A 25,303-nucleotide genomic window follows, 5' to 3' on the forward strand; every position below is an offset into this window, starting at 1 on the left:
AGACGGAGTCTTGCTCTGTCGCCCAGGCTGGAGTGCAGTGGCACAGTCTTGGCTCACTGCAACCTCCGCCTCCCGGGTTCAAGCGATTCTGCCATTCCCAAGTAGCTGTGATTACTGGTGCCTGCCACCATGCCCGGCTAATTTTTTTATTTTTGGTAGAGACAGGGTTTTACTATGTTGGCCATGCTGGTCTCTAACTCCTGAACTCAAGCGATTCCCCTGCCTTGGCCTCCCAAAGTGCTGGGATTACAGGTATGAGCCACCGTGCCTGGCCTCAATCGATGTAGAAGTTTATTTTGCCAAGGTTAAGGACATGCTGGCAAGAAAAAAAAACATGGAGTCACAAAAATATTATGTGGTCTGTGCTATTCTGGATGAATTCGAAGGCTTTAACATTTAAAGGGGAAAGTGGGCTGGAGGGAAAAAGGGGACGTTGTGGTAATCCACATGTTGCAAAAGAAAAGTAGCAGGTAGGGGAACAGTCAATTATCTCGGTTCAGTAAATTGGCTCTTTACATAGGGAAAGTGAGCATAGAGGAGCTGCCTGTGGGATATTTTACCTTTCATCTGGCGCTATCAGCTTAGGAATAAAAGGCAAGGCAGCTTCTTGCATGACTCAGTTTTCAGCTTGAGTTTTTCCTTTTGGCAGAGTGAATTAGGGTCTGGAGTTTTTATTTTCCCTTCCCAGGGGCATGGTGTGTGGGAAGGGGGCCAGATGGTTGTCCAGGGTCCAGTCCCAAGAGAAAGAAGAGATGGGGAGGCTGGAAACCTAAGTTTTCAGCCCAGTAGACCAATGGTGAGTAGATGAGAAGCCACTGTGAGGAGACTGGGGATGGTACTGGAGGACTCTAGAGAGAGAGGGGGGCTCGCTCTTCATCACTGTGATGAGATCCTGGGCTGAGGAGGGGCTGTAGCCAGCCTTGGTGTGCAGTGTGTGTGTGTGTGTGTGTGTGTGTGTGTGTGTGTGTGTGTGTTGGGAGAGAAGAGTAAAGATTGGCGCACATTCTGGAAGTGACGATGGAGGGGCTTCCAGGCAAGTGGGAGCTAGTGGAGAGGTGTAGGGCATGGGGAGAATTGGGGAGTGGAGATGAGGAGGGGAAGAATGGACAGGCACAGAAGGGGACCTCAGTTAATGTTCATAGCCCATGCCCCCACCCCAAGGAGGATGGGGACCAAGCTGGCTTCCTTCCCTGCTAGCCAAGCCAGCAGGGGAAGTTGGCTGCGGAAACTGTGGGTATCAGCCTTATCCTGTGTGAATATCTGGGACAATAGGATAGGACAAAATAGGACAGACATCGCTCCCTGACCACATTTCCTGGAGGCCAAGGCAGGGTCTAGAGAGACAGGCTGGGGGAAGGGATGGGAAAAGCCCTCCGTGAGGCGTGAGGCAGGTGTAAAAAAGGAACAAATGGAATCACAGAATCCAAGGTTAAAATCTTGAGTAATCAGAGTTGGCCCAGAAGGGACATTAGAAATGTAGCAATTAAAGCAGGTGCCCAGGGCAGGAGCAGTTCTATATATCATCTCACTCAACCCCCAGCTGAAGTTTTTGGGGTGGGAGCTGGGATTATTCCCATCAGACAGAAGAATAGCCTGAGGTTAAGCAACTAACCCAGCTGGTAAGGGAAGAACCAAGTTCCAAACCCAAGTTGGTGTGAGCCCACACTCCAAGCTGTTTCCTGCTATAAAACCCCCGCCTGGGGGACCGAGACTGCCGCCGCAGTGATAGGGTTGCCCCAGCTCTGTTGAGATTTGTTAAAAGGCTGTTAGAAATGACATTTGTCCCTCTTCCTGGTGGTTGCGCTGCATAGGAGGCTACAACCCCAGGTGGCAGCCTTGGCTGTGTTCACAATTCACTCAGTCCCTTGTGCGGATCAGAGTCTTGGGGAGAGGGGATGTACATTCTGCTGAATACAAAATCAAAACATGAATTAAGCCATCCCAAAAGGACTTGAGAGAGAAAACCTTTCCAATTCTGGACTCTAATTGGTGGGGCAGGGGGAATTCCCATTTCAAGGGGGGTTTGCAGAGAATGACGGAGAAACCCTGAATTCACCCGAAGCCCTTGGGGCTGGCCTGTCATTGTGCCCCCATCACTGGGAATAGGAAGGGCCAGAGCGAGGAGTTGGATGGCCAGAGTCAGCCAGTGGATCAGCGTCAGAGCCCGGCCTCACAGCTGCCCCGCAAGTGGCACTCCCTCTCCCTGCCTGGAGAGAGGGCAGTGGCTAGGAGGCTGGGGAAGCAGAAGTGAGAACATCCCTGTAGAAGGGCCACAGGCTGAGCGGAAACCGGGGGCTGAGCCTGACGCCAACAATGTGTTTCCGCCCATACAGGCTGGGGGGCGCCTGGCAGCCCCTTGGAGGCTTGAATCAGCTCTCACTTCCCTCCTTTGCCCCTATTTTAGGCCCTGGAAAAATGCTGACGCTGCAGAGGCAACGGGCCTTCTTCCCAGACAGCCTGATAGGGGTTTCAAGTTCTCTTTTCTCCTTCAAGAAAATTTTCCTTAAAAGAGATTGGCTTCCCGGTAAACACAGATGTGTGGGGGTGCAGGGGTAAGCTGCTGGGTGTAGACTAGGAATAAACAACATAGTGACTAACTCTTACTGAACCATTTATTTGGTGACAGGTGATGTTCTAAAGGCTTCCCATGCATTTAAAATGCCTAACATAGCGATGAGTGGATATGACGATTATCCCTATTTTATAGGTGGGGAAACTGAGGCACGGCACCTCCCATCCCACTGTGCTGCAGACCAGATGTCCGTCAGTGGGAGTGGGCACACCAGGAGATTCCTGGGACCTCTCTAACTCTGCCGGGCTAAGATCCTACATCTTTTTTTTCTTTCCTATATGAATTAAGTCAGAGGACTTGACTGTGAACATTCCATTCATTTCTTTCTTCATTCGGTGGTAGAAATACATCCACTTTGTACACAGGGTTAAGAGTTCATTCCTGGGGAGAAGAAAGATGTCATCACAGCAGGGTAGACTGAGGCAGGAGGCTGAGGACCCCAGGGAGACAGAGGCCTGAATGAGAGGCTGAGCAAGCTGCAAGCCCCCTTTCTCAGAGAAGGGACCTACTGAACATCAGAGACATCAGTCTAACCCTGAGTAGGTTGAGGGTTATGACCAGGGGGCAGGGGCTAATTCAAGGTGGTCCCTTGATGGCACAGCACCATCCCTGCCAGGCTACCACCCATCTCAGAGTCAGGTCGGCCCAAGGGGTGCATCCTAGACCTCACTTCTGTCTGCTGTCCCTCCCACCAGGTCAGGGAATCCCAGTGATAGAGCCCAGTGGCCCTGAGTTGGTCGTGAAGCCGGGAGAAACGGTGACCCTGCGATGTGTGGGCAATGGCAGTGTGGAATGGGATGGCCCCATATCACCTCACTGGACCCTGTACTCTGATGGCCCCAGCAGTGTCCTCACCACCAACAACGCTACCTTCCAAAACACAAGGACCTATCGCTGCACTGAGCCTGGAGACCCCCTGGGAGGCAGCGCCGCCATCCACCTCTACGTCAAAGGTGAGGAGTCTGAGCCTCCTCCCAAGAGGCCTGGCCCAGCAGGCCCCACTACAGTGCGCCCTAAAATTAACAATCGTAACAATTCAGCTCTGCATTTACTGAGTGCTGCCTATGAGCAAGGACCTGGAAGAGCTTCTAACGTGATGCAGCCCTCCCAATGACCCTGCAAGGCGGATCTATGATGATGCATTTTCTAGAAGTGCAGGGAGATTGTCCAAGGTCACGCAGCCTCACATAGTGGGACTAGAGTGGAGCCCAGGTGCATCTGACTCTAGAGTCCCTACGCTGAAGCGTCCACTGAACTGTCCTGGCATGGTGTGAGCTCAGATGAATGACCAGCCTCTCTGAACTTCCCTGTCACCTATGTCCAGGTACTCCTTGGCCCAGTGGAGGAAGGGCAGTTATAACCCTGTGCCCTTCTCTACTCTAGATCCTGCCCGGCCCTGGAACGTGCTAGCAAAGGAGGTGGTGGTGTTTGAGGACCAGGATGCACTGCTGCCCTGCCTGCTCACAGACCCGGTGCTGGAGGCAGGCGTCTCGCTGGTGCGTCTGCGTGGCCGGCCCCTCCTGCGCCACACCAACTACTCCTTCTCGCCCTGGCACGGCTTCACCATCCACAGGGCCAAATTCATTCAGGGCCAGGACTATCAATGCAGTGCCCTGATGGGTGGCAGGAAGGTGATGTCCATCAGCATCCGGCTGAAAGTGCAGAAAGGTGTGTGGGGCACAAGGGGACCAGCAACCAGGCCTGGAGAGCGGGGACAGAGAGCCGGCAGCCACACGGGTGGTGGCTGGGGACTGGGCGTGATGGGAGGTAGCGGGATGTCCTCCTCCTTTCACTTCTTCCCCTCAGTGGTTCCACGATCAACCATGGGGCAGGACTGACAAGGTGTTGGGGCAGGGAGACAAACCACATGTGAGCAAATAACTCAGTGGGCAAGGTCATCTCAGGTCATTACACATGCCACACAAAAAAACATTCAACAGGGTAGCTGAATAAGAGTGTGTCGGGTGGGGAAGCCTCACTGAGAAGAAAACACTTTATTAGAGCTGGAATCTGAATGACACGAAGGAGGTGGCTGTGCAGAGATCTGCTTCAGCAGGGGGACAGTGAGTACCAAGTGGTGAGGTGGGGACAGGCTCTGAATGTTCTATAAAGAGGACTGAAGCTCAGCCTCAGACATGGATTTCCCACTCGGGGCCTGCCTAAGGCCAGGTGCTGGGCACGTGAAGGGGAGGGATGCTGAGCCAAGAGGCAGGGAGGAGATGGTGGGCACGTGTGACGGCTCTTGCAGTGGCCAGGTAACAGTGGAGGTGGAGTCTCACCCTGCTGGGATGGCAGGCGGGATTCTGGTTTCTGGGAGGACTGGTGAGAGCAAGCAGGGCCCCAGGCTGAGGACCTGGGCTTGAGACAGCAATCAGTCCCTGTAACGAGGGCCAGGGTCAGAGTGAACTAGCTAGCCCGATGCCCCTGGGACCTGAGGCCATTAAACCTGCCCAGGAGGTCAAAGGACCCCAGCCGTGTGGGCAGAGGAGGCCGTTAGGGCTCTTTCCTGGCACTTCATCCCGTAGAGCCCTGGGTTGGCCAAGAGCCAAGGGTCCTGGGCCCTAGCTCTGCCTTGATCCCCCTCAGGGACCTTGGGGGAGTCCTTTCATGTCCCTGGGCCTTAGGAATCTGGATTAGATTATCTTTCAACAGCAGCAATGGGCATAAATATGAATTTAAGGCCTACTGTGCATCAGGCATCTTGCCGGCTGCTGGAATATTCCTGTCATGGATTTGACATTCGACTACAGTCTAACTATTTAATAGAAAGTAAATACAAATGTGATGAGCAAGAAACAAAACTGGGGAGTGGAGGGCGTGGAGGTGCCGGGGAGGCTAATTCATATCAGCTGGTCACAGAGGCCTCACTGAGGAATTTGAGCTAAAGATCTGAAGGATGAGAACAGCCTCCCATTTGAAGAGTGGGCGGAAAGGCATTCTAGGAGGGAAAGGTGAGTGCAAAGGCCCTGTGGTAGGAAAGAGGTGCAGGGGGCTGCAGTGCAGTGAACAAGGGGTGGGGTTGTCAGGGCAATGGGGTATGGAAAGGACTTTGACTTCTTTTCTGAGAGTAATGGGAAGCACCTAATGTTTACAGAGGAGAGAGGCATGGTCCCATTTATATTTGTAAGAGGTCACTTTGGTGAAGAGTCCAGGTGCAGGGGGCTCGGAGGGAGGCAGGGAGGCCTCTGAGGAGACTGGTGCAGAAGTCCAGAGTGGAGAATGGTGACGGGACTGGGAAGGGGTAGAGGTGATGGAGAAAGTAGACTTTCCAAGGCCTCTATAGGACAGGACTTGCAGTCGGGGGAGTAGAAGCATCAAGGCTGCCTCCCAGGATTTGGGATGGGGCAGTGGCGGAGGAAGCCTGGCCAGTGTGGCCTGGCCCATGGCAGGGAGGAGAGCAACAGCTATATCACATTCAGGGAACCTGGGTGTTCAGGGATCTCTCCCCCGGTCTCAGTCATCCCAGGGCCCCCAGCCTTGACACTGGTGCCTGCAGAGCTGGTGCGGATTCGAGGGGAGGCTGCCCAGATCGTGTGCTCAGCCAGCAACATTGACGTTGACTTTGATGTCTTCCTCCAACACAACACCACCAAGGTCAGTCCCTGCGGATCACAAGGTGAAGTCACAAGGAAGGCCACCCTCCCAGCACACCAGGTTTTACACGGTGGAGTCATGGGCCCCCCACTCCAAACCGGCTGTCTCAGCTGAAGGCACAGTTCGGACTCCAGGAGGGGCACAGACTCGCCCAAGATCTCACTCCCAGTCAGTAGCTGATGCAGAACCAGGACTCATGCTTGTGCTGCTGAACTTTGTGGGGGTGGGTGGGGGAGGTAGTTCTGTGTCCCCTTGACACATGGCCTTTGCCCCGGCCTTTAGACAAAACCCAGAGGTGAGCTCACTTCTATTTAGCAAGGGTTTCCTAGGCCACCTTTGAGGCCCAGGAATATAACAGCTATTTCAGAAAGACTTTGGGAGACAGGGAGCGGGGGAGGGAGGATTCCAGGAGGGAATCACGCTGGGCTGCCCCTAAGAGCCCCCTCCCTTCCCACTGTGCCTGCCATGTTCCAGGCACAGCCCTAAGCCACATGCATGCGTATCTCATTTACTCCTCGCTATAGTCTTGGGGGCAGGGAGCCCCATCTTACAAGTGAAGAAACAGGCTCAGAGGACAGGTAGATAGTAATTAAAGGCTGAGGATTGGAACCCAGATCTCTCTAATCCCTAAACTACCTTGGTATAACATCTCCATTCCTTCTGGCCGCAGCTCGCAATCCCTCAGCGATCTGACTTTCACGATAACCGTTACCAAAAAGTCCTGACCCTCAGCCTCGGTCAAGTCGACTTCCAACATGCCGGCAACTACTCCTGCGTGGCCAGCAACGTGCAGGGCAAGCACTCCACCTCCATGTTCTTCCGGGTCGTCGGTAAGCATCAGGGTGGTGGTGGACGGTCAGTAGGGATCCTGCAGGAGTGGGAGCAGAAGGGTTTTGAGGAGGAAGCTGATGTCAGGGAAGGAGACCTGCTGAGGATATCTCTGCCAGAGTTCGTTTATCCAAGGCCTGGCTAAGGAGCCACTCTCCAGGAGCTCTCCCTTACCCTGTCCTGGGACCTCTCTCCCACCTTGGAGCTCTTACATTGTATGGCTGCACTGGGTACACCTTAGCGCCATTTTTTGTTTTGTTTGGGGATTGGGGTCCAGTAGCTCCCTACTGGACTGCAGTTGTTCATTTTTTCACGCATTCTTTTATGGACACATGAAAAGACAATGATCGCCCAGTGATTATGGGGGAAGCACAGGGTGTCCTGGGAACACTGAGGAGTCCCCCAACCCAGGCTTGGAGACGGTGGCCTCTAAACTGGGAAGAATGAAGGTGGGTTAGCTGGGCAGAAGGGTGGGAAAGGAAGGGGAACAGCGCTTCTGGCAGAGGGAGGAACATATGCAAGACTCAAAGGCAAAGAAAGCATAGATCATTTGGAACACTGAAAGAACTTGACAACAGCTCGGATGTAGAGTGGTGTGAGGAGTGGCCACAGGGGAGCAGAGGAGGCAGCAGAAGCCAGAGGTAAAGGTGTCTTAAAGTGAGAGAGTAACTGCATCTTAACCTGTTGGGTGCTCATTGTAAAGAGGAGAGTGATGGGGTCAGATTGCACAGAGGACGCACTGTGTGGTGGTCAGGAGTACACACTCCAGGGCAGTGTTCCAACCTGAGTCTGCCAATGACTAGCAGGTTGCTAACCCCACTGTGTCCCAGTTTTCCTACCTCTAAAATGAAGATATTAACAGTAACTGCCTTCATAGATAGAAGATAGATTAGATTAGATAGATAGATAGATAGATAGATAGATAGATAGATAGATAGATAGATAGATAGTACTTAGAACAGGGTCTGACACAGGAAATGCTGTCCAAGTATGCACTAGAAGATAGTATCTGAGAAGGCTCAGTCTGGTATCATGTGGGTTGGGTGGGAGCCTGGAGGCTGGAGAATAGGCTGAAGATGGCCAGTGGTGTGTGGAAGAGTCTAAGATGTAGGGATGAGGAAGAGAAAGGAGCTAAGGATGACCTCCAGGTCTCTGGCTATGGTGACTGGGTGCAGGCAGTGGCAGTCACTGGACTCTCACCCTGAAGCAAGGCAGGAGCTCATCAGAGTGGGAGCAGGCTCTGAGGCCTTTAGGTCTGGCTGTGCCTCATGTGTTGAATGTTATGGGAGACAGAGATGGCGAGGAGCATGAGAATCATGAGCATTGCTACCCTAGAATACATGCATGACTTGCAGTAGATTGTGAGCTCTGTTGTGGACCCCATTATGCACTGGGGGCTTTGGCAGGGTAAAGGGGAAGAAGAGCAAAAGCACAAGAATTGTCCTTCAGTTATGGCTTCTAATCCTGTCTGCTTTCTAGTACAGGTATACAGTCGTCACTCAATAAGTGTTTATGTTCATTCACACTTTGGGCCAAACACTGTTCTAGACATCGAGGATACAGCTGCAAAAAAAAAAGAAAAAAAATGAAACAGATACAACAACCCTTGACCTCATGAAGTGGGTGCTCTAGCTGGGAATGGGTAGGCAATGAGCCAAGTAAATTATTAAAAAACAAATGATGTAGCATTTGCAGCTTCAGATTGGGTGGTCACCAAGGAAGATCTCACTGGAAAGCTGGTATTTGAGCAAAGACTTAACTTGGTGAAGGAGCAAGCCATGTGGCCATTTTGGAGAAGGGAGTTCCATCCTGTGGCAGGATTGTGCTTGCCGTGTTCAGGGGACAAGTGGGCCAGTGTGGCTGCGGGGAGACAGCGAGAAAAAATGTGGTCTCAGATGAGGTCAGAGAGTTAAAGTGGGGAGGTGGCAGATCCCACAGGGCCTTGGAGGCCACTGTAAAAACTTGGGCTTTTTCTCCTGAGAGAGATGGGGAACTGTGGGAGGGTTTGAGCAGATGAGTGACATGGTGGGGGTTGGATGTAACAAGAATTAACAGAGCTTTCTTGGGCGTTGAGTACTGTCTGTAGGGAGACAAGGATGGAAGCAGGGAGATGAAGGAGGAGGCTACCGCTCTGGTCCAGGCTGGAGCTGATGGTGGGTGGACTAGAGTGGCAATGGTGAAGGTAGTAGGAAGTGTTGGTGTTTGGATGGATGAATGGACGAATGGATGGATGAATAATAGATGGATTGCTGAGAGAGACAGAGAAGAAGAGAAAAGCCTTGCCCCCAAAAGCTCACAGACTAGTTGGAGAGAGAAGAAAGCTACCTGGAGGGAGAACCAGATGCATGAAGCAGTGCAGATGTGGTGCCTAATGAGTGTGTAGTCTGGAAGGGCAGCAAAAGGCCAGTGGAGTGAGAGGTTCGTGCGTCCTGGAGCACTGAGTAGAGACTCCCTCATGGGGGTGAGTCTTAAAGGATAAAGGGGCCTCTATAATGAAAAGGAGGAGGATGGAATTCCTGGTGGAGGAAATGGCTTGAGCAAAACCTCCACGGTTGGAATGACTGTGGTGTGTTCAGGGATGTTAGGAAACCCAGATGGGTGGAGCGTTGACTGTGTGTTTGTGTGTGTGTGTGTGTAGGAAGGAAGAGGGAAAGGGGCTGGATGAGCACAGTGAGACCTGATTTGATTGAGGAGAGCTTTGAATGCCAAGCTGAATAATGGAGGCAACGGGACGCCATAGGGGACTTTTGAGTAGACATATGTCAGTGTAGAAGGGTGAATTTCAGATTTTTAGACAGAATAGAGTAAGGAGAGGAGCTCTTAGAAATCATCTAGTCTAGGGCTTGTGGCAGAGCCCTGAGGTTTTAAGAAGGCATGTCAGGGGCTACCATGACAGGCACAGAGAGGCTGAGTGAATTGGGGTTCTTGCCACAATTCCTTTGCCTGAGATTCAACAAGAGCAGCTGGATTACAAGCTGTGCAAAATTTCATTAGGAGAAACCAGTTAGTAGCTGGGCATGGTGGCAGGAACCTGTAGTCCCAGCTACTCAGGAGGCTGAGGCAGGAGAATCGCTTTAACCTGGGAGACAGAGGTTGCAGTAAGCTGAGACTGTGCCACTGCACTCCAGCCTGGACAACAGAGTGAGACTCTGTCTCAAAAAAAAAAAAAAAAAAAAAAAAACTAGTCAGGACTCTTTCAGATACAAGTAACAGAAATCAACTCAAACTGGCCTAATTAAAGGGATTTTTTTTTTCCTTATAGCCAAAAAGCTCATGGATATCAGCTTCAGGAACACTTGGATCCAGGTGTTCAGCTGATGCTGGAAAGAATCTATGGCTCCCCAACTCTCAGCTCTGCTTTTTCCTTTTGGGCCTAGCCCCCAGAAGGCTTTCCCCTTGTAGGACTCTGACTGTCTGCCTTGTAGTATCTGACCTAGCAATACCAGTAAAATAAGGGCTTCTCTTTTCCCAGAGTCTTAACAGAAATCATGGAATTGAGTGTTATGGACTCATGGTAACCCAAACCAATCACTGGGCCAGAGGGGACAGAGTACCCTCACTGGCTGGCCTGGGTTACACACCTACTCCAGAGCTATATTTGGAAGCTGCATTGACTGACTTATGACCAGAAGAAAGGGAAATAGATGAGGACATGTGAAATTGTGTGTGTGTGTGTGCATGCACACGTGTATTTTTTCTTGCTGCCAAAAATTTTTCAAAAACTTGGAAAATCACAGATTATATTCAATCTCTTCATTACACAAATAAGGAGATGGAGGCACAAATGGGTATAGGAATTTGCCCAGGTTCTCCTAGGGCCTCAGTGAGAAAAGTTTTGATCCAGTGATTCTGAAGGGGGTGGTGAGAAGAGGGGTGTCAGAGGACCTGTCTTGGGTGGTGGTGAGGACTGTATACCTGTGACGTAGCTGCTCAGGGACTGGATCAATGGGTGGATGACAAAATGGACAAATAAACCAGGACATCTTCCCACTAATGCCAGATGCTTGTGTGTTCTGCTTTCCAGAGAGTGCCTACTTGGACTTGAGCTCTGAGCAGAACCTCATCCAGGAGGTGACCGTGGGGGAGGGGCTCAACCTCAAAGTCATGGTGGAAGCCTACCCAGGCCTGCAAGGTTTTAACTGGACCTACCTGGGACCCTTTTCTGACCACCAGCCTGAGCCTAAGCTTGCTAATGCTACCACCAAGGACACATACAGGTACCACTTATCAGTTCGCATCTACACAGCCCTATAGCCAGATGGGGGATGCTTCAGCAAGAATCAGGACACTTGGCTCATGTCCCAACCTTGCTGTATGACCTTCAGCAAGTCCCTGTCCCTTTCTGGGCTTCACTTTCCCTGATTTCATGGAATCCCAATATTGGTTATCTGTGTTTGAGTTCCGGATGAAATTGACTTACCTCTCCATCCCACATCCTTGGGATAGTCAACGCCCCACCCAAGGGTTCTACCATTTCTTGGGAGTGTGCATTCTCATGGCCCCTCAAGAACCCTCAGTCTCATTCATTTTCCTCTCTTGGGGCCAATCTAAATGCAGAAAACAGCCCCACTCACAGACACCCTCCTGATAATGACTGCCCAAGTTATCTGCCACATACACAGGCTTGGAGGGGGAGGGGAAGAGGGAATTAACATCACATAATCACAGATACATGAGATGTTCTTTAAAGGAGTGTATTAACCTAGCCCCGAGAATTTCTCATTGGCTGCTCTTCTCCGTAAGCTCAAAACTCTTCCCATGAAGTGCAATCTATAATAACTCGACACCCCCTCTTCTTGCATCTCTCCACTCCCACAATCCTGTGTATTTCACACACACATTTTAGAAATCTTTTTCCTGTCTGCTTATGAACTGTGGTCTTGGGGTCTTACTTTCTCATCCAAAGTGGCTTAAGCAGGTAGGTTCTAAATAAGAAAGCTTTGTCCCTAAGAGGAACATTCATATCAGGTATACCAGGCATTAACTCAGGTATTAAAATAGTTCTTTCTTTTCTTTTCCTTTCTTTCCGTTCTTTCTTTCTTTTTTTTTTTTTTTTTTTTAGACGGAGTTTCACTCTTGTTGCCCAGGCTGGAGTGCAATGACATGATCTCGGCTCACTGCAACCTCAGCCTCCCAGGTTCAAGTGATTCTCCTGCCTCAGCCTCCCAAGCAGCTGGGATTACAGATGCCCACCACCATACCCGGCTAATTTTTGTATTTTTAGTAGAGACAGGGTTTCACCATGTTGGCCAGGCTGGTCTCCAACTCCTGACCTCAGGTGATCAGCCTGCCTCCGCCTCCCAAGGTGCTGGGATTACAGGTGTGAGCCATCGTGCCTGGCCTAAAATAATCATTCATACCCTGCCCTTTCAGAATGAGACAGTACAGCCTGATTAAGGGTAGCGAATGCGTGGTGTGCATGCCACACGCACTCTCGTTCATTTTTCTGCAACTCTCTTCTGCAGAGTGTAGATGTGGCCTCAGAGTCCTCCTCAACACAGGCCCCAGGCAGTATTTCCAGCATAGTTGGCTCGTGAGAGATCTGTTTGTCATCCCTGTGTGGATCCCTTAGACTAACTCCACAACTCTTTGGGATTCTGGTTCTAGCTCCGGAAGCACAAACCTCACTGATTCCCAGAATCTTGCTTGCCAATTGTCAGAAGCAACAAGGATGTTTTCTTGTCCTCACCTTCCTCCTCTCAGTTCCCTTCTGGTCCTTTCTGGCCAGGTCTCTGTCTTCCTCTCATTTAAAGCAGAAGTTGTGAATTTGGAATCTGTACGCCCTTTGGAGGGGGCTGGTCCATGGATGGGTTTAATGGGTCCATAAGCCACAGAGGCATTGAGGAAAGGAACATGAGACCCCCTAAAACACAGTAGTCTGGGCCCTTTCAGCATAAGGGCAGACAAGCCCGGACTCCAAACAGCCACAGAATTCTAGTTCATGTGGTGGGTGTGTTCATAATGGTGACTTTCAATCCTCCAAAAAAGTCCAATTCTTTTTAGTTAAAGGGGTGGAGGTATCTCAAGAACTGACCTGGACAGAGGGCTTCTATATGCCCAGGGTCTGGCTGGATGAGACTGCTCTCTGAATACCAAGGATTTTAGTCCAGTAGTAGCTGCAGACATTTCCCAAGCAAGAACTGGCCATTTGCTATAATTTTTAAAATTTTATTTATTTTGACAGTGAACTGGGGGACTTTTTAAAAAACGTATTTATTACCTAAACAACACATGTTCATTGTGGACAAATTGTAAAATAGAGATAAATAATAAAACAAAAAATTTCCCAGAATCAGCCAAAGATGATTTTTGTTGCCAGTTTTCGCTCCCGAGCCTTTTCTGTAATAAAGGGTACCATTAAACTGAATGCCCACAAAGAGTCAAATTCTGTGTCAAGCACCCTAAATACATATCCCTTTAATCCTCAGGCCAAGCCTGTTAATTAATTACCATCGATATCACTCACAGCAAAGGAAATGAGGGATCAGAGAGATTAAGTACTTGTCTAAGGTCACACAGCCAAGAAGCGGCAGCACCAGGACTTGAACCCCAGTCTCTGCAGCAACATGGCTTAGAATCCAGAGCCCTACATCCTGCCTCTTGTCTTTTTCTCAGTCCCTCTTGGCAAGGTTGGCACTTCAGGGATTTTTAGCAGGGATTGCAGCTTTCATGAAAGCTTAGTTCAGTGACAGTGTGGTCAACGTAGGGGACCTGTGATATGCCTCCCAGCATCATGAAGACATCACCGCTATTAAACCTCAGGAAAAAAACACTTTCAGATAAGAAAACCAACTGAGGAAATAGGATTGATGGTTTTTGCATGTCTCAATGGCACCCTGCCTGAGTACCTCGCTTACCCAAGGCCATTGGGCCCTGGATATTTTACCAAAACTAAAATAAACCCCTTTAAGGCTGTTATCTGACTGCAGTCCTGTAGGGGCCATACTAGGCTGGGGCTCACCAAGACCACCTGATTCTGTCCTGCAGGCACACCTTCACCCTCTCTCTGCCCCGCCTGAAGCCCTCTGAGGCTGGCCGCTACTCCTTCCTGGCCAGAAACCCAGGAGGCTGGAGGGCTCTGACGTTTGAGCTCACCCTTCGATGTGAGTGCTGGGGCGGAGCGCCACCTGGGGTGGAGTCCCTGGGACTGCCTGGAGGGATGGGGTTGATGGGGGCAGGGCACAGGGAAGGAGGTACTGACTGGGAGGTTGGGAGGTGGCGGGGAGAATGTGACTTGGGGCCTCCTCGTCTCTTCCTCAGACCCCCCAGAGGTAAGTGTCCTATGGACCTCCATCAATGGCTCTGGCACCCTTTTGTGTGCTGCCTCTGGGTACCCCCAGCCCAACGTGACATGGCTGCAGTGCGCTGGCCACACTGATAGGTAAGTGGGCTCCACTTACCTCCCTCACCTGGGCTCAGGGGCTGGGCACCCTGTGAGTGGGAGGGGACATGCTGGCACTGGGAACCCTGAAGCTCTGAGCCACAATCTGCTTTTCCCAGGTGCGATGAGGCCCAAGTGCTGCAGGTCTGGGATGACCCACACCCTGAGGTCCTGAGCCAGGAGCCCTTCCAGAAGGTGACCGTGCAGAGCCTGCTGACCGCTGAGACCTTAGAGCACAACCAAACCTATGAGTGCAGGGCCCACAACAGTGTGGGGAGTGGCTCCTGGGCCTTCATACCCATCTCTGCAGGTGAGCGGGAGCCTTCGCACCCCCTACCCCACCCCGGCTCCTTTAGGTGGAGACAGGAGTCGGTCCTGGAAACTGCCCACCCCACCCCCAACCCACCCTGCCGAGGGAGCTGGGGTCAGATCCACCTTTGGAGCAGATCCTAGCAATACCAAGATCTACCTCTCTGGGTCAATCCAAGCCCCTCCTGCCCGGCAGGTCTCCTGAAGCAGTAGGATGGAGCAGTCTCTGCGAAAGCGGAGAGAAACTGGCCCCCACTCTTATCCCTGCACTCTAACTCATGCATTAATTCACAAGGATGTGCAGGCATTCATTATGCGCCATGTGCCAGGGACGTGCCCTATGCAAGGAAGCAGTGCCTCCCCAGAGCTTAGAGTCTGATGAGAGAGGCAGGCAATGAGCAAGGAAACAGTTCGTCTCCAGCTCAGGGCCAGCTCACGACGGCCTTCTCCAACTCTCCCCTCTTGCTCCAGACACAGTCTATCCATTTGAGGTTGCTGTGCAAGGGGCTGCTCCGGGGAATGATGCCCGGCCCTGTGCACAACACAGGCTGCCCCTCTCTGCTTTACACAAAGGCTCCTCACCAGCTAGTTTTCTGATTCTCAGAGGCCCACAGCATCCTCAGGCTTTTGACAGCCAGGCTCTGGTACCCACTGTGTGCCAGACTCTGGCCTCTGCCTGGCTCAGAGATGGTCACTCGTGTCACCAGCTGCTGACCTTGGACAACTGCTACCGGGGTCCAATTGCATGCAGGTGCCTGTGGCCACTCTGGGTCTCACTGCTGGAGGTTGTATATTATAATAAAGCCAACATTTTGTTGAAGGCTTCTGTTGCGCCAGGCACTGTGTTAAGCTCTTTACAGGGATTATCTCGATTAACTCCTACAAACCTAGGAAATAAATACAATTTTCCCTAGGCTCAATGTCACACACCTCCTAAGTGGCACAGGTGAAATTTGACTGCAGACCTAAGTTATTGATCTGAGTAAGGAAGTGGAAATTATGTCCTCCAAAACATCACAAGAACTAGGATTATAGATCCAGGGAAGAGGAGAGCCTGGGACCACAAGCCTGGCTTGCTGGACCCTCAGAAGGGCTGTGTGATTCCAAAGGGCATGTGGGGAAGCTGCAGGGGAAATGCAGGAGAGGAAGGTTGCAGTGTGACCTCCAGAAGGCCTTTCTGACCGAGCTTCCTGGAGGTGTACTGCGCTCATCGTCTCCCGTCACTGAGGGTATGCACGCAAGCCATGGCTGGGCACCAGGCCAGGCTCCTGCGGAGAGGTTTCTTACACTGGCAGAGGGTGAGACTGCATGACCCCAGAGGCTCCCTACTCCCAGCGACAGGAGGCTGTGACTCCGGACAGGGTTTGGGGTGGACGTGAGCGGAGCTGGAGAGGCCGTCCTCTTCCTCTCTTGGGGAGGGTCTGCAGGAGAGGCCCCAGAGGCTTCCAGTGGGGGATGCTTCATTCAGTCAACAAGTATTTATTGAGCACCCACTGTGTGACAAGCAGTGTGCAGGCCTGACCTCATCAGGGAGGGGGCTCGGAGGCGCCCCTGCCTGCTCACTGCTTTGCTTCATGCCTTCCAGGAGCCCGCACGCATCCCCCGGATGAGTTCCTCTTCACACCGGTGGTGGTCGCCTGCATGTCCGTCATGGCCTTGCTGCTGCTGCTGCTCCTGCTGCTATTGTACAAGTATAAGCAGGTGAGCCAGAGCGCAGTGGGGCTGCCAGGTGTCTGAGTGAGCCAGATTTGGACAGTACCCCCAGGCTGCATGGATTCACCCTTCCTCCTCCTGTCAGTCAGTCAGTCAGCTAACAGCTCTTTAGTGGGTGCCTACTGTATGCCAACATGAGCCAATTGCTGGGTGGCCTCTGAAGCTCTGCCTTCATAGTGTTTACTGTCTAGTGCGAGAGACAGGTGCTAATCAAATAGCCATGAAAGCAAGGGCACACCTGTAATCCCAGCTACTTGGGAGGTTGAGGCAGGGGGATCACTTGAGGCCAGGAGTTAGGGACCAGCCTGGGTGATACAGCCAGATCCCAGCTCAAAAAACAAAACAAAAAGGCATGAAAGCAAGGGCATGGATTATAGAGTGAGGAGAGGCTATGAGGAGAGGAACGGCATTCCGGAGCAGCCTAGACCTGGGATTCTCTCAGCCCGGGGGTGTCCTGGCACCCAGCACAGGACAGAGGAAATGGACATACAAGGGTGGTGTCCCCTGGGCCAGGTCTGAGCCCTGCCCTAAGTAGCACATGGTCTAGTGAAGGCGAGAGCCTGTGGCCATCCTCTTCATTATTTCATGTTACTGCCCTATTAGTCGAAGCTGCCATTTAGTGCATGTTGCACAGGTAGTATGCTCCCTGTCACTGCCTGCTCAGTATATGATAGTGATTTGAGGGGTATTTTTCTGTAGCATGTTACCTGCGTCATCTCATTTAATGCCCTCAGCAACCATTGTATGCAGCTAGCATTAGCCCATTTTACAGAATCGTAAACTGAGGTTCTGAGAGGTTGGGACAGTTGCCCTTGTGTACAGCTGGTCAAAGGCAGAGTCTGGTTTTTAACCCTGAGTGGGGGACTCACTCCAAAGCATGTCCCAATCATTACATGAAACATTGACTCATCTTATTTTACCCTCACAAGAAGCTAGAGGCAGGAAGTATACTAGTCAGTATCTTACCTATCAGGAAGCTGAGGCTCAGCAAGGTTAAGAAACCCCCCAAGGGGCTGGGGGATATGATTGGCACTGGGCCCCAGGGGCTTCTGTCCCTAGAGCCCATGGCCTCCACCACCTGCCCGACCACACAAAGACCATGTGCAATGTGATCAGAAGCTGAGAGGACCAGGCCAGAGGGCTGTGGGAGGTCAGAAGTGGAGGCACTTTTCAGGCTGGTGGGTAAGGGAGACTGCCTGGAGGAGGTGGCTTGGCATTGGTGGGACGGGCTTTGGAGGATGAGGGATGCAGCAGGGGAGATGAGACTCAGGGAAAGGGTATCTCTAGGGGAGAGGGCAGAGTGTGCAGAGGGGCAGGCAAGGGGAAGACCAGGGTGGGGTTGGGGTTCTGAAGGGTTGGACCCCACCCTGTCAGTCCAAGGCCGTCAGTGGGTTTGAACAAGGGAGTGCTGTGATCAGGGGCTGAATGACCCATCTTGTGTCCCCTTGGCTACCTTTTCTTCCCCACACCTCCCTGGGGCTTTTGTGAGACGAAGGCTTGAAGTGGGCAGGGTGGGAGGCATGTTGGGGGAGCCCTAGGGGCACATGGATCGGGCTCTCTACTCCTGCCAGCACCCAGCATGAGAAGGCTGCTCTGAGGGCATCCCCGGTCAAGACCTTGGGATCTAGGTCCAGCTCTGACACTGTTTTGCCATGTAACCTCGGTTGACTCGCTATCCTCTCTGGGCCTTAGTTTCCCCTCTTGTACCATGGGTCTGGGTGCTCTTTAACAACCCCTCCTCCTCTGACAAGCCGAGAGCCCACTGGTGGTCTACTTTAAGAACCGGAAACTTGGACTTGAGTGAATCTGGGTCTAAATACTGCCTCTGCCAAGTTCTGGCTATGGGATGATGGGAAAGTTGGTGTGTCTAAGTTTCTTCTCCATTTGTAAAATGGGATCATTAACAGCCTGTTGTGAGGGATCCCGTACCACAACGCACATAGAGGACTGAGTGGGGTGCTGGACGCAGACAGTCTCCGTGATAGGAGCTGCACACTCTTGTCCCAGGAGGAAGTTCGTTGGGGAACCAGAGTTAGCTCATGCATCTTGGGATGGTGGAAGGGAGGGGGAGGTCTGAGGTTGGGCATCATCTCCTTGACTACATACCCAAAGCAGTTGTTTGGCCCAACCCACCCACCTCCAGGGACAGGACCTTACTCACCCTTGGGGCCACCCGTTCCTTCTCTGAGCAGCTCCAGTTTTTGCAAAGTTCTTCCTTACATGGAACTGAAAACTGCCTCAGTGTCCACAGAGCTGCCAGGACAGTCATGCAGAGATTCCAGAGAAGGGCCTAGGGCCCCCTGCAGCCCTTTCTGCCTTGGGCTGGCCAGCCCCCTTGGCTGTGGTTTAGGAACTCTGTATCTTCTCTCTACGGGACCATTTTTGGAACATGTCACCTCCACACTTCCTGTCCAGGAAATTCAGCTGTCCCTGGAGCCCATGCAAGGCCTCGAGAAGACTTGCAGCTACCCTCCTCCCCTATACCCATTCACAGGCCCTTTAGCTCCAGGCTGAGGTGTCCACCCGTGGGACCAGACTTTGAGGGGTCAGGATGGTCATGCCCCTGCCTCAGTGCCTGCCCTCCCATCCTCCTCTGCCTTGCTCCATGAGGTTTGGAGCCTTGCTCCTTCACTGGGGACTCAGCCCAGCCTCTCCTCATTGCCCAGGCCTGGGGAAAGAAGTGGCCTGTGGGGAGGGTTTGTTCTGCCTCAGGGCTGAGTCATCACCTTTCTGTCCCCCGGAGTGACCACAAGGGGGGCTGTGGGGGAAGAGAAAAGGGCAGGAGTCAGCAGGCTCCCCTGGAGGAGGAGGCACACAGGGAAATGGCTGAGGCAGCAAAGAAGCGAGGGTCCAGGGAGGCCGCTGGAGGGACCACGATCCTGGGAGCTGGAACTGAGCTCTGAGGAGGGACAGGAGGGTCCCCAAAGATTCCACTGGGAATTGTTCAGATCGCCACCTTCCTGGGATGGAGAACATCCACCCACCTAGAACCAGTAGGCCTAGATGGAGAGGGGACTGGGACTTGGTCTCCATGCCCCCTTTGGTGGGGAGGAAGGGAGGAAGTCGGGGTGGACCTGGAGCTTAGGCCCATTGCAAGGGATCAATGGGGTGATGTGCTTCAAGTATCTAACCCAGCGCCCCACTCCCAGGCAGAGCTCAGGAAGAACTCGCTGCCATCATGACAATCACATCCACCCTTCTCAGGAAGCCTGGCCCATCCCCACCTCTTGATCTCACTCATAGTTCTTTGGAAGAGAGGCTGCCTCTGGGTAGACGCCCATGAGCCCTTTCTAGGGGTGGCACAGGTGCCCTGGGAGGTTTACAGGCCCAGCAGGGGCAGAGGAGGTTCCGGAGGCAGGCGGAAGGCAGTTTGGTCTGCTTCCAGGAATACGAGCCTAGGATTCAGAGATCTGAGAATCCAGCCAAACCTCTTCCTCCTTGATCCCCTCCCTTTCAACAGTGCCCCCTGCCCAGCTGGGGGCAGGGAGGGGCTGACTCAGCCCAGCTGCAGAGGGACAGAGGAACAAGAAGTGGTGAGGAGAAAAAACAGTCTTGACCACAGAGGCTCCTAGAGATGGAAGTGGCCGGGAGAGACTGAAGAATCCCCTCCTCGCCCTGTGGCTGTCTTTCGGGCTGGGAAGGTGCCCACGGGCAGGATTTGGATCCTCGGAGGCTTGGGAAGTTCTTCGCCCTGTGTCCCATTTCAGCCTCTCTCCCAAGCTACACCACAGAGGCTCTGAAGTTCATCTGCAGTCCACCCTCCTGAATCAGAGCCCGGAAGTTAGTTCCTCATTTCTAATTGCAGTCTTTTCTCCCTAACTACCAGCTAGAAGTTCTTCCCGATGGTTAGCTGGAATCTTTCTCCGTCTCTCTCTCTCTTTAAAAATGTCAACATTTTATTTTTGATTCGGGGGTAGATGTGCAGGTTTGCTGCATGGGTATGTTTCGTGATGCTGAGTTTTGGGATATGGATGCCATCACCTGGTACTGAGCATAGTACCCATAGTTTTCCAACCCTCACCTACTCCCACCCTCCCTGCTTTAGTAGCCCCCAGTGTCTGTTGGTGCCATCTTTATGCCCATGCGTACTCAATATTTAGCCCCCACTTATAAGTGAGAACATGTGGTATGTAGGTTTTCTGTTCCTGTGTTAGTTTGCTTAGGATAATGACCTTCAGCTGCACCATGTTGCTGCAAAGGACATGACTGGAATCTTTTCTCTCAACCACCACTCGCAGCTAAAGGCCAGCCTCCTCCCCAGCACCGGCCCACACTTCCTTTAAGCTTCTAACTCGGGTGCCCAGGGAAGGAGCCCAGCTGCAGGCACAGCCAAGCTGGTCCCATCCCCAAGGCCTGGCCGGAAAGAGTTGCTCTGCTGACCCAAGGCCTCAGTGTCCTCCACCGCCCCAGCCCAGCTTCCACTTTCCCCCTCAACTTGGTCTTCCATCAGCACTTCTCATGGGCAACCCTTAGCATGGTGCTCCCCCTCAGTAGCTGCCCTCTAGGCAAGAAACAGGGGCAGCCATTCCTCCTCCCCACATCCTAGGGCTGTGCCTCCCCTGGCTGGGTGGTAACAGCATGGAGAGCCTAAGGAAGGAAATCGGGTCTTTCCAAAGGTCCTGGTCCTCCCGAATCTATCTAGTGGGCAGGGTCTGTCTCTCTCTCTCTCAACAAGGTAAAGACAAGGCTGGGTGCGATGGCTCACGCCTATAATCCCAGCTCTTTGAGAGGCCTAGGCAGAAGGATTGCTTGAGTCCAGGAGTTTGAGCTTAGTGAGCTATGATCGTGCCACTGCACTCCGGCATGGGTGAAGGAGCAAGATCCTGTCTCAAAAACATCAGATGGTGACTCACCTGTGTCAAACTCTCAGGGTCTCGTGCTGCTTGGCCAGGTGTAGTAGCTCACGCCTGTAATCCTAGCACTTTGAGAGGCCGAGGCAGGCAAACTGCTTGAGCTCAGGAGTTCAAGACCAGCCTAGGCTGCGACAAAGCCCCGTCTCTACACAAATTAGCCAGGTGTGGTGCCACACGCTTGTAGTCCTGGCTGCTTGGGAGACTGAGGTGGGAGGATTGCTTGAACCTCGGGGGTCAAGGCTGTAGTGAGCCAAGACTGCCCCACTGCATGCCAGCCTGGGTGACAGAGATCCTGTCTTGGAAAAAAAAAATCCCAGAAGGGAACCCACTTACCTTATCATAGCCCTCAAGACCTTCCTGCTTCTGGAACCTTCCCCCCTACTTCCCTCAAGTCATGATGGCTGCCTTCCTGTAGCTCAAACTTGCCAGGATCGTTCCCATGTCAAGTATACAGTATTTCCATGCACAGTTCCTGGAAAATTCTTCCTCTGATGGTCACATGGCAGGCTCTTTAGGGGCCCTTCCCTGACTTATCTTTATCTTCTTCGTAGCACCACTTGAGAATTTCCTACATATGTATTTATTTGCGTTTAATGCCTCTCTCAGCCACTAGAATGCAAACTCCATGGAGGGGCAGGGACTTTGTCCTGTTCAACTTTGAATCAGCGGTGCCTGACACAAACAGACACTCAAGAAAGTATGTGGATGGGCTACTATTATTCAGCCTTAAAAAGGAAGGGAATTCTGATCTATGCTGCAACATGGATGAACCCTGAAGACATTACGCTGGGTGAAATAAGACAATCCCAACAGACACATGCTGTGTGAGTCCACTGAGATGCAGTGCCTAGAGCAGTACAATTCACAGAGACAGAAAGCAGAATCCTGGTTGCCAGGGGCTGGAGGAGGGAAAGGGGAGTTGCTCTTCAACGGGAACAGAGTTTCAGTTTTGCAAGATGAAAAGAGCTCTGGAAATTGGTTGTACAACAATGTAAAATGTAATTTAGTTAATACTACTGAACCATACACTTAAAAATGGTTAAGATGATAAATTTTATGTATGTTTTACCACAATTAAAAAATATATTTGGGTGAGAGGGTGGGTGGGTAGATGGATGGACAGATGAATGGATGGATAAGATCTCAAGTCCCACCCTCCCTGGCTCAGGAATTACCAGATTATCAGAGATATCAAGGCCCTCAGAGGTTGTCCTGTCCAAGGTCTTCAATACACAAATAGGGAAACTGAGGCTTGGAGAAGGGAAGGTCACACAAGAAGGCAGAGTCAAGAAGGAACATGCTCTCATGTCCTCTCTCAGCCCAGAGCAGGCCTCGCCCTGCCTTCTCCCACTGGGTGCCTCGGGACTGCCCACACCCCTGCTCCTAGGGGTCGGAGATGAGGTCCACGAACTGCCTGCCAGCCCGGACTGCCATGTGCTCCCTTCCTCTTCTGCAGAAGCCCAAGTACCAGGTCCGCTGGAAGATCATCGAGAGCTATGAGGGCAACAGTTATACTTTCATAGACCCCACGCAGCTGCCTTACAATGAGAAGTGGGAGTTCCCCCGGAACAACCTGCAGTTTGGTGAGACGGCAGCTCAGCACCCCACACCTTCCTATCACAGGGCCTGTGGGGGTTGTAGGGGGCCTGTGGGCCTTTGGACAGAGGCCCTTTGGTGCCCTGGGACCTAAGGGACCTGTGTGCGTGGCAGGTAAGACCCTCGGAGCTGGCGCCTTTGGGAAGGTGGTGGAGGCCACGGCCTTTGGTCTGGGCAAGGAGGATGCTGTCCTGAAGGTGGCTGTGAAGATGCTGAAGTGTGAGTGATGGGAGGGGATGAGGGAAGGGATGGGGGGTGGTAGATGCTGGGGGTGGACTGGCCCTGGTGTCACAAGAGGCATCGCCCACATTTCAACCTGTTGAAGCCTGGGGGACAGAGCTCAGGGGTGAGGACTTGAGTTTTCTTGTAAGCTCCAGGTGCCCTCTGACTCCTGGCTCCAAGAAGGTCTAGGTCACCCTTTAGTTGTGAAGGGGCTTCTGACTGAGTTCCAAAAAGGCTGCGGGTGCAGAGAGGTCACCTAGGACCGTGGCTTGGCCACAGTTTGGCTTCCTGTCACCTGAAGACCAGCTCAGTGACAGGCCCATCCCTCTTCTCTCTCTCTGCCATCTGTGTGTCTGCATTTTTCCTTCTTCTTTTGGCTTCTGGCCACTCCGGGTCTCGGGGTATGCCCTGCTTGCTCCCCTGGGTCTTTGCATTTGGTCCCCATGTATCTGTGTGGTGCTCTGTGTCCTGCCCTCTCCCCGTCTGTGGGACCTGTGGTTCCTTCTCCCAGCCACGGCCCATGCTGATGAGAAGGAGGCCCTCATGTCTGAGCTGAAGATCATGAGCCACCTGGGCCAGCATGAGAACATTGTCAACCTTCTGGGAGCCTGCACTCATGGAGGTAAGGGCCTTGGGGCTCATGGGGCCAAGGTCTTGGGGCCTCTGGGGGATCTGAGGGCCCCAGGGCTACCTTGTTCCATCTTCCCCTTCTCAGGATCCTACTGATCCAAATGCCAGTGGGATCCTGGTCACAGCATCCCTTAAACTCCTGGGCCCATCTCCTGGACTAGTCAGGAGCTGCACGGGCAGCTCAAGGCATAGAGACTGATAGGGAACATCAGAGCCCCTGGAGAAGGAGATGAACGTGCAAGCTCCTAGGCCCTGCTTCCAGGGAGCTGGATCCTGTGGGTCTGCAGTGAAGCCCCGTCTACCTCTTATGAAGCCTCCATTCAAGGATGCTTGGACACACTCCCCAGGGCCCACAAAGGTGCCCCAGGCTTTGTTGGAACTCCAAGTGCCCCACATCCTCTTCACCGAGAGCAGCTCTGACCTACACTGAGCCGCCACAGCTTTCCTTTGAAGAAATAATTCTTGGGCTACATTTTTTTAAAGGCCTTTATTTTTGTTGTTGTTGTTTGTTTTTTCTTGAGACGAAGCCTTACTCTTACCCAGGCTGGAGTGCAGTGGCGTGATCTTGGCTCACTGCAACCTCTGTCTCCCGGGTTCAAGCGATTCTCCTGCCTCAGCCTCCTGAGTAGTTGGAACTACAGACGCCCGCCACCACGCCTGGCTAATTTTTGTATTTTTGTAGAGATGGGGTTTCACCATGTTAGCCAGGATGGTCTTGATCTCCTGACCTCGTGATCCGCCCACCTTGGCCTCCCAAAGTGCTGGGATTACAGGCACGAGCCACCGCGCCCCGCCAAAGCCATCTGTTTTAAACAGATGGAACTACTGAGGCACAGGGAAACTTGCTCAGAGCCAGGGATAGAAGTCAGCTGTGCTGAGTCCCGGTCCAGTGGCCTCACTGCCCCCAGTCCCATGCTCCTGTTCACACAGGGGAGCAGTCAGCACCTCCCTCACCCCACACCCTTGGCTGCTTTAGGCCCTGTACTGGTCATCACGGAGTACTGTTGCTATGGCGACCTGCTCAACTTTCTGCGAAGGAAGGCTGAGGCCATGCTGGGACCCAGCCTGAGCCCTGGCCAGGACCCCGAGGGAGGCGCTGACTATAAGAACATCCACCTGGAGAAGAAATATGTCCGCAGGTAGCCCCTGGCAAAGGATAAGAAAAAGGCCAGGTCTGGGAGGCGGGCGGGACCCGAGTCTGTCTTCAAAGCCAGCTCAGGGTTGGATGGCTAATGATTGGGTGGCTATGTGGCCCTCACCTGCCACCTGTGTCATGGGAAGTAGCCACCCACAGGTTTTATGGGCACCTCTGTTTCTCTACTCCTTTTCCCCTTCATTCAACAAATATTTGAACATCTACCATGTTCTGGGAGTGTGGAGGGCAAAGATGGGCAGCTCATAGTCTGGTGGAGACATGCGTTAATGAAATCACCACCCAGTGTGTGTAAAAGATCAACCAAGATCTGTGCCTGGAGCCCTAGTAAGAGATGGGCAGATGTGGCTGGGTGTGGTGGCTCACACCTGTAATCCCAACACTTTGGGAGGCCAAGGTGGGTGGATCACCTGAGGTCAGGAGTTTGAGACCAGCCTGACCAACATGGTGAA

The 25,303-nt window shown here is 52.5% G+C and overlaps 1 protein-coding gene across 2 annotated transcripts in view; it reads left to right on the plus strand.

Annotated features, from left to right (window-relative positions):
* The window catches only part of CSF1R (colony stimulating factor 1 receptor), a 62,579-nt gene that overhangs the window by 30,503 nt on the left and 6,773 nt on the right, over positions 1 to 25,303 (plus strand). For both annotated transcript variants that reach the window (XM_011985370.1, XM_011985369.1), the window contains 13 exons: positions 3,268 to 3,525; positions 3,956 to 4,240; positions 6,030 to 6,166; positions 6,837 to 6,996; positions 11,019 to 11,211; positions 13,982 to 14,097; positions 14,255 to 14,375; positions 14,495 to 14,685; positions 16,270 to 16,385; positions 22,707 to 22,833; positions 22,961 to 23,065; positions 23,580 to 23,690; positions 24,675 to 24,837. In XM_011985370.1, the coding sequence (XP_011840760.1) occupies positions 3,268 to 3,525; positions 3,956 to 4,240; positions 6,030 to 6,166; positions 6,837 to 6,996; positions 11,019 to 11,211; positions 13,982 to 14,097; positions 14,255 to 14,375; positions 14,495 to 14,685; positions 16,270 to 16,385; positions 22,707 to 22,833; positions 22,961 to 23,065; positions 23,580 to 23,690; positions 24,675 to 24,837 (2,083 nt within the window). The remainder of the gene's footprint in view (positions 1 to 3,267; positions 3,526 to 3,955; positions 4,241 to 6,029; positions 6,167 to 6,836; positions 6,997 to 11,018; positions 11,212 to 13,981; positions 14,098 to 14,254; positions 14,376 to 14,494; positions 14,686 to 16,269; positions 16,386 to 22,706; positions 22,834 to 22,960; positions 23,066 to 23,579; positions 23,691 to 24,674; positions 24,838 to 25,303) is intronic.

The sequence above is a fragment of the Mandrillus leucophaeus genome, unplaced genomic scaffold (genome assembly GCF_000951045.1).
Source record: "Mandrillus leucophaeus isolate KB7577 unplaced genomic scaffold, Mleu.le_1.0 Scaffold282, whole genome shotgun sequence".
In the NCBI taxonomy this organism is placed as follows: Eukaryota; Metazoa; Chordata; class Mammalia; order Primates; family Cercopithecidae; genus Mandrillus; species Mandrillus leucophaeus.